The 12415-nt window shown below is 40.8% G+C and overlaps 1 protein-coding gene across 10 annotated transcripts in view; it reads right to left on the bottom strand.

The window, feature by feature from the left end:
• crppa (CDP-L-ribitol pyrophosphorylase A) overlaps positions 1-12415 on the bottom strand; it is a 319593-nt gene that overhangs the window by 251287 nt on the left and 55891 nt on the right. For all 10 annotated transcript variants that reach the window (XM_063042300.1, XM_063042303.1, XM_063042307.1 and 7 more), the window contains one exon: positions 9252-9349. In XM_063042300.1, coding sequence (XP_062898370.1) covers positions 9252-9349 — 98 coding nt within the window. The remainder of the gene's footprint in view (positions 1-9251; positions 9350-12415) is intronic.

Below are 12415 nucleotides of genomic sequence, written 5' to 3'. Positions count from 1 at the left end.
ACAAAGTTGCTCATCCAATATTAGCAACATTAGTAAAGTGTTGGGAGCACCTTATTCATAAGTTCTTCAGTTTTAGCTGGATGGGAAATGAAAGAATGGGCACAAAATCTTGAATTGTTCAATGGTCCCAGTGTACCCCTTTCTGTCACTCCTCCATGGTTTTTCCCTTAGCCTGCAGTTGATTTCAGCTTTCAGGAAAAGATCAACCAAGATGAGGAGTGACTAAATATCAGTGGCAGAGGAAGTTCAGTAGCATTTGCTAGGCATATATTATGAATTCTTACATATCTACTCAGATGGTTCAAACAATCCAGTGACAGAACATTCAAGTGTTTCTGTTTATGTTCCAAAGTTTCAGGTGACCATTAAGAAAAGATTAACAGACAAAATATCAGCATTCACGTCTGAGATGGTTTTAGCCTTGGAATCAATCGAAGGAGTGCACCCTGTTTATGTACTTATGTGCTCTGATTCATTCTCTGTTTTGGCATTTCAAATTCCTCTTGAGATTGGAACACATCTGTTCAGGCTGTAGGGTCTAGGCTTGTGTATACATTTCTTATGGGTCCTTGCTCATATTGGGATTGAAAGAAATGAGGAGGCAGACATTCTAGCCAAGCAACCACTTAAAATATAAGCTGGGATACAATTGTAATGGTGCTTTTGCACACGGGGGACATGAAAGCCATAATTTAAAAGTGTATTCAATCACCGTGGCAATAAAGTTGGGAGAAGGAAAATAAAGAATGGCATTTATATAAGACTCAGAGGATAGTGGGAACTCTTGTCAAGAAATGGTGGTGCCACATACAGAGTATTGTTTGAATGCAGTTCCTATGAGATGGAAAGGAAACATCTACAGTAATTGCTAAACAGATCTTTCGGACACACATTTTACGAGAGGTGATTGATATGTTCATGGCCTAAGGTAGAAGGAGTCAATTTTAGAAAACCTAGCACATTTATTTTTCAACATAGTCCCCTCCTACATTTACACACTTAGTCCAGCGGTCGTGGAGCACATGGATCTTGGACCTCCAGAAAGTGTCCGCAAATTGGTGATTGATAAAAGTTGTACAGCTCTCGTTACATGCACATGCAGTTCAAATCTTTGAGTAGTTAGGCAGAAAGTTTGAAGTTAATAACTCATCTCCTTCTGCCTTAGGCCACGAACTTATCAATCACCCCTGATGAGTTATTAACTGATGAGGACACTTTCTGGAGGTCCAAGGTCCGTATGCTCCATGACCACTGGACTAAATGTGTAAGTGTAGGAGGGGACTATGTTGAAAAATAAATGTGCTAGGTTTTCTAAAGTTGACTCCTTCTACCTTAGGCCACGAACTTATCAATCACCCCTCGTAATATGTAAAGGTTTTTGGACATCTTTGCTCTAATAAAGTATATAATCACATATCTGATTTCCGAAAAGCAAGACTTTTTGATATTGTCCGAGATTTTTTTTGGGTGGGGATAAATTTATTGGGTATACTTCCTGTCTCTTTGCTTCACACTCCAATTCAGTAGGTGGTAGTAATGCATCTTACGTTGATTTGTCAACCACCATTAAACACTACAAGAAGAAGAAGATTTTTAAGTGATAAAGTGGTAGCTTCCATTATTAAGAACATATCTACAGAAGCCTGAAGGCACACACTCAGTGATTCAGGAACAGCTTTATCCCCTCTGCCATCCAATTCCTAAATGGACATTGAAGCTTTGGCCACTACCTCACTTTTAAAAAAAAATACAGTATTTCTGTTATTGCACATTTTTAAAAAATCAATTCAATACACTTAATTGATTTACTTGTTTATTTATTATGTTTTACTTTATTTATTATTATTATTTTTCTCTCTCTGCTAGATTATGTATTGCACTGAACTGCTGCTGCTAAGTTAACACATTTCACGTCATATGCCAGTGACAATAAATCTGATCCTGATTATTGATTGGTTAATTAGCTAATTGGCAACAACTAATAAAATGATTTTAGGGTAAAACAGGGTGGCCATTGGGGGAAGCTGAGACTTTGGCTCAAGAGGTATAGACTACTGTGAGGTTTTGTTAAGATCTCTGTCTTATTGCTTAAGTAGAGCAATGAAAATGTAACCCATGGCAATGGATGCCCCTCTTGTATAATGTGGGAAGTCAGGGATTTCTGCAGTGTCCTTGATAACTACAACTGGCAGAAGTGCAGCAGGCTGCAGCTCTTTACAGAATGCTTTAGAGAGCTGGAACTGGGTGACCTTTATGTCATTCAAGAGACTGAGGGATTGATAGACAAGAGTTACAGGGAAGCAGTCACATCTAAGTTGTGAGAAGCAGATAACTGGGAAAGGGACTGTGCTGTCAGTGCAGAGAATTCCTGTGGCTGTTCACCTCTAACATGTTGGATATTGTTGGACGGGAAATGACCTATCAGGGGAAAGTTGCAACGCCCAGGTCTTTATCACTGGTGCTGGCTCAGAGGTTCAGAAGTGATGGGAAGAGATGAGGAGAGAGGAGATGATAGGAGTTTCCATAGTTGGGGGAGGGCTGGTGAACCTTATTTGGGAGCGTGTGCACCAATCGGTGACTATCTTCTAAAAAAAAAACCCTTGTGTGTAATGATAATTTCAAGCAGAGATTATCACTGGTTAATGAATCCATGAATGTGAAAGAGAATCCTGGATGGTATGTTGTCTCCCAGGTGCCAGGGTCAGGGATGCTTTGATTTGGGTCCACAGCATTCAAAAGGGGAGCGTGAGCATCCAGAAGTCATGGTACACAATGGTACCAACAACATAGCAAGAAAACGGGATAAGGTCATGAACAGCAAATATAGGGAGTTAGGAAGGAAGATAAAAACCAGTACCTCGAGGTTAATCATATTTTTATTGCTACTTATGCTGTGCGCTAGTAAGGGTTAAAAATAGATGACTGTGTGGCTGAATAAGGGCAGGACTTCAGATTAGTTTTAGATCAGGGATCTAAAACAACTGCAGAAAGAGAGGATATCATGGAGGAAATGTCTACTGAGTCACTGTGGGAGGAAGTCAAGAAAACGGGAAGGGAGCAATCATGCTATTGTGAGTATTCTGTAGACTCCTCCACCCCCCACAACAGCAACATGGGCTCTGAAAAGCAAATAAGTGGGCAGATTTTGGAAAGGTGTAGAAAATAACAAGGTTGTTGTCATGGGTGACTTCAACTTCCCGAATAATGACTGGCACCTCTTTAGTGCAAAATTTGTTGGGCATGTCCAGGACAGATTCCTGACACAATATGTCGACACACTGACCAGAGGAGAGGCCACATAGGATCTAAAACAAGGCAATGAACCTGGTCAGCTAATATATCTCTTGGTGAGAGAGCATTTCAGAGTTAGTGACCATAACTCCCTGACCTTTTAGTTGGCCATGGATCAAGGATTATGGACAACAAATCAAGAGGCTTAGGTGAGAAAGGGTAAAGGCTTTAGGTAAACATAGAACATAGAAATCTACAGCACATTACAGGCTCTTTGGCCCACGATGCTGTGCCAACCATGTAACCCACTCCAGAAACTGCCTAGAATTTCCCTAGTGCATAGCCCTCTATTTTTCTAAGCTTCATGTACCCAAGAGTCTCTTAAAAGACCCTGTTGTATCCACTTCCACCACTGCCCCTGGTAGTGCATTCCACGCACCCACCACTCTCTGTGTGAAGTAAGATTCTGATTATTTTCTTTTATCTTTCTTTGTCTGTTAGTACACAGCTAGTGTGGTGAGAATGGATCCAGAGTCAGTGGTATATTCTTCATAGTGAGATATGAGAACTCTGAAAGACCTCCAGTCTCTCTGATACCAACAGTACATCTGCTTGAGGTGCAGCCAGCTGCAGCTCATTACAAACAGTGTTAGGAAACTAGAAGTGCAGCTGGATGATTTTCAGAAGATAATACAGGAGAATGAGAAAGTGATAGATAGGAGCTTCAGGGATGTAGTCACCCCTATGTTGCAGAAGGCAGGTAGCAGGAGGGGGAAAGCAAATAGGCCAACAGAACAGAGTACACCTGTAGCCATTCTCCTCAATAATAAGTATACTGCTTATTTATAGAAGGCAGAGGATAGTTGTAGATATTTATCTAGAGGTTGGTAACTAGTAGTGTTCCACAGGGATCTGTTCTGGAACCCCTGCTCTTCGTGATTTCTTTTTTTAAATATATGTAAATGATTTGGATGAGGAATTGGAGGGGTGGTTTAGTAAATTTGCAGATCACATGAGGTCGCTGGTGTTTTGGATAATGTAGAATGTTGTTGCAAGTTACAACTGGACACAAACAAGACGCAGAGCTGGGCTAAGTAGCAAATGAAGCATAATCTGGAAAAGTGTGAAACGATACTTTAGATGGTCTAATGTGAAGGCAAACTACTTGGTAAATAGCAAGATTCATAGCAGAGTGGAGGAAGAAGGGGATCTTGGGGTCCAGGTCCATAGATCCCTCAAAGTTGCTGTTAATAGGATGTTTAAGAAGGTGTATGGTATGTTAGCCATCATCATAGGTAGGGAAGATAATGAGAGCCCAACAGTAATATTGCAACTCTGTAAGACTGTGATTAGGCCACAATAGGTGTATTGTTTTCTGATTGCCTTATTAAAGGAAGGATGAAGAAGCATTAGATGGTGTAGAGGAAATTTACCACGATGATGCTTAGATTAGAGAACATGTCTAGTGAGGAAAGATTGAGCAAGCCAAGGCTTTTTTTCATTGGAGCACAGGAGGCTGAGGGGCATCTTGATAGAGATGTACAAGATGTCTCGGTACATATTGGTACCAATGACAGAGGAAGGAAAAGCAAAGAGGTCCTGAAAAGAGACTTTAGATAGCTAGCTAGAAAACTGAGAAGCAGGGTAGTAATTTCTGGATTGCTTCCTGTGCTACGTGCCAGTGTGCGCAGATTAATGTGTGTCTGAGAAGTTGCTGCAGGGGGCAGGGCTTCAGGTTCTTGGATCATTGGAATCTTTTCTGGGGGAGGTATGACCTGTACAAAATGACAGGTTGTATCTGAACCCAAGGGGGACCAAGATTCACACTGGCATGTTTGTTGGAGCTGTTGGGGAGGGTTTAAACTAATTTGGTGGGGAGGGGTGAGAACCGAGTGAAGGAACTCTGGATTAGACGAATGGTAAAAAGGCAAAGAAAGCATGCAGTCAAGACTGTCAGGAAGGGCAGGCAAATGATAAGACAACATTACAGTCAGCAGGATGAGTATCAATGCATTAGGGTTGCAGAATCAAAAAGGCTAGCAAATGGAGTACTCAAAATGTTGTATCTCAATGCACGAAGTATAAGAATAAGACGGTCTTGTTGCACTATTACAGATTGTCAAGCATGATGATGTGGCCATCACTGAGTCATGGCTGAAGGATGGCTAGAGTTGGGAGCTGAATGTTCAAGGCTACACATTGTATCAGAGGGATAGGAAGGTAGAGAGATGGGGTGGCGTGGCTATGCTGATAAAGAACGGCATCAAATCATTAGAAAGATGTGACAGGATCAGAAGATGTTGAATCATTGTGGGTCAAGTTAAGAAACTGCAAGGGTAAAAGGACCCTGATGGCAATTATATACAGGTCTCCCAACAGTAGCTGGGATGTGGACCACAGATTACAGCATGAATTAGAAAAGGCGTGACAAAAGAGCATGACATGGGAGATTTCAACAGGCATGTCGATTGGAAAAATCAGGTTGGTAATGGATCTTAAGCCTACGAGATGGCTTTTGACAGCAGTTTGTCATTGAGCCTACTAGGGGATCAGCTATACTAGATTGGGTGTTATGTAATGAACCAGTGGCAATTAGGGAGTTTAAGGTAAAAGAAACCTTGGGAGACAGTGATCACAATATTATTGAGTTCAATTTGAAATTTGACAGGGACAAAGTAAAGTCTGACAGAGCAGTAGTTCAGTGGAGTAAAGGAAATTACAGAGGTATGAGAGAGGAGTTGGCCAAAGTAAATTGGAAGGAGATGCTGGCAGGGATGACAGCAAAGTAGCAATGGCATGACTTTCTTGGAAAAATGAGGAAGGTACAGGACAGATGTATTCTAAAAACAAAGAAATACTCAAATGGCAAAATAGTATAACTGTGGCTGACAAGGGAAGTCAAGACTAATGTAAAAGCAAAAGAGAGGGCATTCAACAAAGCAAATATTAGTGGGAAGACAGGATTGGGAAGCTTTTAAGAACCAACAGAGAGTAATTAAAAGTCTTTAGGAGGGAAAAGATGAAATATGAAAGTAAGCTAGCAAACAATATCAAAGTGGATAGTAAAAGCTTTTTCAAGTATGTTAAAAAAAAAGGAGTGGATATAGGACCACTAGAAAACGAGGCCAAAGAAGTAATAATGGGGGAGAAGGAGATGTCAGCTGAACTAAATGAGTATTTTGCATCAGTCTTCACTGTGGAAGACACTAGCAGTGTGCCAGATATTGAAGGGTGTGAGGGAAGAGAAGTCAGTGCAGATACGATTACAAGGGAGAAGGTGCTCAAAAAGCTGAAAAACCTAAAGGTACAGAGGTCAGCTGGGCCAGATGAACTGCAGCCTAGGATTCTGAAAGAGGTAGTGGTAGAGATTGTGGAGGCATTAGTGATGATCTTTCAAAACTCATTTGACTCTGGCATGGTGCCAGAGGACTGGAAAATTGCAAATGTCACTCCTCTCTAAGAAAGGAGGAAGGCAGCAGAATGGAAGTTATAGACCAGTAGGCCTGATCTCTGTAGTTGGGAAGATTTGGAGTCAATTGTTAAGGATGAGGTTATGGCGCACTTGGTGACACAGGACAAGATAGGACAAAGTCAGTATGGTTTCCTTCAGGGAAAATTCCTGTTGGAGTTCTTTGAGGAGATTACAAGTAGGATAGATAAAGGGGATGCAGCAGATGTTGTATATTTGGACTTTCAGAATGCCTTTGATAAGGTGCCACACATGAGGCTACTTACCAAGTTAAGAGCCCATGGTATTATAGGAAAATTAGTGGCATGCTTAGAACATTGGCTGATTGGTAGGAGGCAGTGAGTGAGAATAACAGGATCCTTTTCTGGTTGGCTGCCAGTGACCAGTGGTGTTCCGCAGGGGTCGGTGTTGGGACCACTTCTTTTTATGCTGTACATAAATGATTTAAATGATGGAATAGATGGCTTTATTGCCAAGTTTGCAGATGATATGAAGATTGGTGGAGAGGCAGGTAGTGTTGAAACAGGTAGGCTACAGGACAAATTAGGAGAATGGGCAAGAAAGTGGCAAGTTAAATACAATAGTGAAAAATGCATGGTCATGCACTTTGGTAGAAGAAATGTTTTCTTCTTTTTCCTAAATGGGGAGAAAATCCAAAAATCTGAGATGCAAAGAGATTTGGGAGTCCTTGTACAGAACACCCTAAAGGTTAATTTGCAGGGAGAGCTGGTGGTGAGGAAGGCAAAGGCAATGTTATCACTCATTTCAAGAGGTCTAGAATACAAGATGTGATGCTGGGGCTTTATCAGGCAGTGGTGAGGCCTCAACTTGAATATTGTGAAGAGATGGGCTCCTCATCTAAGAAAAGATGCGCTGGCATTGGAATGGGCTTAGAGCAGATTCACAAGGATAATTCTGGAAATGAAAGGTTATCATACGAGGAACATTTGATAGCTCTGGGTCTGTTCTTACTGAAATTTAGACAGATGGGGGGTGGGGTCTCATTGAAACCTTTTGAATGTTGAAAGGCCGCGACAGAGTAGATGTGGAAAGGATGTTTCCCATGATGGGGGAGTCTAGGACAAGAGGGGATAGAGGGGCGTCCATCTAAAACAGAAATGCGGAGACGTTTGATATTTCTTCAGTCAGGGTGTGGTGAATTGGGGAATTTATTACCACAGGCAGCTGTGGAGCCCAGGTCATTGGGTGTATTTAAGGCAGAGCTTGGTTGGTTCTTGATTGGACATGGCATCAAAGGGAGTGGGACTGAGGAGGGGAATAAAGGATCAGTCATGATTAAATGGCAGAGCAGACTCGATGGGCAAAATGGCCTAATTCTGCTCCTATGTCTTATGGTCTCATGGAAAGGGATAGATCAATGTCAACAGTAAGTCTAACGTTTGGCACATCACTGTGGGTAGAAGGGTACATACTGCGCTCTACTGTTCTATGTTCCATGTTCTATGCCAGATATAGTGCTGCTAGTGCATAGCTGTAGAGTCTGCCTTCATGGGCTAGCAGTTCATTTTTTAAATAGTGGCTAATTGAGAAGCAGATTCTGCTCTACAGCATCATTCTGAGTATTATCCGCCATTGTTTTGCTGAACCCATGAGTAAAATGGCAAAATCCAATTTCTAGACAATAATTTCCTTAAAAATGGCAATCAAAATTACTTGTTCTGTCAGAATAAAGTGTAACCAGATCCCCATACAATTTTAGTAAGACTTTCTCATTCTTGTAATAAAGGCCACTTTAGTAATTTCTTCATTAATTACATGTCATTTTTATGTGCCAGACAGTCTAAACCGGTGGTCTTGAACTGAGGTGGTGCTATTCTGAGAATCTGACACATGAGGCTATGTGCATGTGTTGTACCACTATAGACTGAGAGCCATTGCTCAGTATGGCAACAGCTGCAACTGCAATAAGAAATGGGTCATGGTAGAGCAAAAGAATAAACCTTCCTATGCATCAAAAATTCTCTCCAATGTTATGTATTTGTGTAAAGCACTATGAATAGCATTTAGCAACACTCAACAAAAGCAGCAAAGTCATCAGTTAGAGCTAGAAATGCTTAAAACACCCTAAACAAATAGTTGTTAACACACACAACTCTGCAGATGCTGGAAATCTAGAGTAACCTGCAAAATGCAGGAGGTCAGGCAGCATCCATGGAGAGGGATAAACAGTCAACATTTCAGGCAGAGATCCTTCATCAGTGTTTATTCATCTCCATGGATGACGCTTGACCTGCTGAGTTTCTCCAGCACTTTGTGTGTTAGACTAAACAAATAGTCTGTTATGATTCTCTACTGGAATCCACAAGAAGCTTGCTTTTACACTAGAATATTGAAGTAACACATGCTGAGTGTACATAGAACTGATCCACATGGAAATTAAGTATTCCTTCAGCAATCAGTTTGCCTTTGATATTTGCAATGGATCATGGAGTCGCCATAATGTTCTGTTTTACCGGAATTCTGCAATGTGATAAACATGTAAGAAATAATTTTATGCCACAACGTTTCCCAAATATTATATTTGACTGACCTTCATCATCCGTTGTAAGACCTCTTGTAGCAAAGTGCCTAATTGAACTGGTTCTTCTTGTGCTGCAGTAATGATACAAGCACTCTTGGAAAGATTTTCTATATAAAGGAAAAACAAATTTATCTCTTTTATCTTAACAACTTACTCTTCACTCATAAAGGAACTTTCCCCTTCATTTTCATCCACTTTGAGAAAGCAGCCTGAAAGCAGATTTCTGATCTACATTACATTGTGAGGCAGTAATTGAAAATACAGCACCACGCTGCAGTTACGGGCATGAGTGCATGATACCATTGAATTACAAGAATTCATTCTGCATTTTGTCATGATGTGTGAAGAGCAAAGTGACAAAACAGAGATGTCGAAGTTTACTAAGTACATTGATAGAGAACGCTGTATTCATGTGGCATGATTGGATTTGAGTTTTTCCATACATGCATTCAGACTGGGGCTTCAATACAGAAGCACGAATAAAAGACATAAAAGGTTAACAAAAACATCAAGAAGTCTTTCCCCATCTGAGCATTAGAATTTGTTTACATATTCAATTCAGGTTTTTTTATTACGTCTAACATAATATACTCAAACATGTACAAAACCTTTCACTGGATAAGCTCTATTTCATTCTAATGAAGGCTTCATTTGCAGAGTTTCATTTTATTACATTCTTTTTAGGGTAAAAAGCTAAATATTTTCATTCCTAAGCATGCTTCATTGATTAACACTGAGCTATGATCATAGCTCCTTTACCCTCAAATTGACCTCAATTGAAATGCAGCATACAACGTGAGCAAATAGGGCATCAAGGACCACATCCACAAATAACATTTCTATAACAGCTTTTATTGACAGACAACTTCTTTTGTTTAATCCCGGTTGTAACACAGGTATGGAGGACTTAATTTACTTACCTTTTACCATTTCTGCTGTATCTGAATTTTGACTTGTTTGCTCATATGTAATTCTAAACCATACACTGGCTGCTTCATTCCTTGAGGCCTTAGGAAATGTAGTTTCACATTAGGATTGAAGACCAAGACACCAATATAGTCTTCTCTGAAAAGAACGAGACTATTGCTGTTCTTTAAAAATCAAATGCAACTGCAGGGCAGTTTTTGTAGAAAAATTGCAACTGTTCTATTCCATTCTGTTCCTGTTCCATTATAAAAATAAATAACCTCACTCCGTTGCTTATAACTTTCAATGTATGAGCTTAGTTTTTTCATGAGATCCACCCTGTTCCAGTAACTCAATGAATAAATGCACCACCAAATATGCAAATAGGCCCCAAAAAACAGGGGATCCTTGGGTCAATCCCAGTGCTGGAAGACGATGGGTAAATGAGGTGGCACATTAAGACAGATACAGGAGATGCTGCCTCATACCTACAGTGATCCAGGTTCAAGGATAGCAAACTACATATCAAAGTACAACTCGGAGATTTGTCTTCTCCGGATAACCACAAAACAAAGGAAGAACATGAAAGTCGTTCAGAGAGAAACATGAAGCCCTCACAGAATCCCAATCATTCACTCCCGAACCCCACTCCCCAGCACAAAAAAAATAACAACGCAACAAGAATATCGACCCCCAAGCCCACTCCTCCTGTACAGCAAAACCAAAAGGAACAGGTGAAAATTAGAAAATATGAAAATCATAAGTCTGAAAAATGTCCACAGTCCATAAACACTATAGTCCAATCCATAAAGCAGAACCATAGTAAAATCCTCCTCCCTCATCAAAAGAGGGACACCGCCCAGGAGCCTGCCACAGCGAGCCACACAGCAACAGGCCACTCACAGATTCCTTCTTTGGCAGCAATCAAAAGGCAGGTAATCAGCACTGAACTCTCGATTGCCTTCTGCATTCGCCTCAATGTCTCAATCTTCCTCTATGCTTTAATCAGCGATTAATGGGTGCTTTAATCGGTGAGATGGAGTCAAACATTGGCTTGCGCCCAATCCCAAAGTTTCTTCACATTGAGGCCATCTGAGTACGTGCTCCCTTCCCAGAATCTTGAAGACAGCAAAGTTCTAGATCTCTCAATTGATCTCCAGATTAAATCGCGGGCACTAACAGTTCCAGAGGTGCATTTAAGATGAAAAACGGATGTAAAAAAAGTAAAATAGACATTTTCGTGGGTTATCTGGAAGGGAACGTTCTACATTAGCGCCATCTTGACCAGAAGTATTCCATTGTGACTTACAATGCTGTGTGAAGCTGCATGCTTTCCCTATGAGACTGTGTGTTTTCTCCAGGTGCTGCGATTTTCTCTCACATCCATATTCAGGTTGGGAGGTTAGTTGGCCTCTAATTTGTCGTAGTGTGTAGGCAAGTGGTAGAATTGTTGAGAATGTGAGAGGTAAAATAGGATAACTATGATTACATGATAATTGGTCAGTGGGAACAATGAACTGATGGTCTGTTTCTTGCTATATGTGATACAAGAGTGGTAACTAGCTTTCTACCACTGATCTAGGGCTGAGAAGAAAGAAATAACCAAGCTTGACCACCTTGTAATCAATATAGATGACATGCATTGACATGGGAAGAAAGATGATTCACTGCTAATGAACAGCTAGATAGGAACAGGGAGAATCAATCATAAGGATGACAAACACAGTAGTTACTAATCACAGGATCAGAAAACTCTCAAAGCAGATAAGACTTAAAGATATAAGATGCACTTAAAAACCAGTGCTTAGACAGAGTCCTGAAGGGTTGTTAATTTGACGATGCATATTTATGTTTCAAGAATAAGGAATGAAATGAAAATTCCTTTAAAAGAAAATGGTGGTGAGGTTCTGGAACACAATGCCTAATGTGGTTAAAAGTTCTAAGTAAATGTTATGATCAATGTACATACATGTTCCTCAAAGTTGTTATAGTCAGTGTGGTAATGGGAAAAAGCTTCCACTACCTATTAAATGCTCCCAGTGGCATGCATCTCAAATAGCCTCTGACGACCAAGTCCAGCTCCCGGCCTTCACGCGTGGCTTAGCCACTAAGTCTGGCGGAACAATTTCCACTGACATCAGAAGGGGCAAAGGCGGGTTTGGGGTGATTAAAACCAGTCTCTGCAGGCAGATGGGGTTGATCAGCTGCAGTTGGCAGCTCATCTAGAAGGAAAACTCTGATCTCAAACCTCTGCTGCCTGGCAGTTA

This window comes from Mobula hypostoma, chromosome 3 (genome assembly GCF_963921235.1).
Source record: "Mobula hypostoma chromosome 3, sMobHyp1.1, whole genome shotgun sequence".
NCBI classification, from domain to species: domain Eukaryota; kingdom Metazoa; phylum Chordata; class Chondrichthyes; order Myliobatiformes; family Myliobatidae; genus Mobula; species Mobula hypostoma.
Note: the sequence above shows the minus strand (reverse complement) of the source record. Positions and strands in the feature narration are given on the sequence as shown.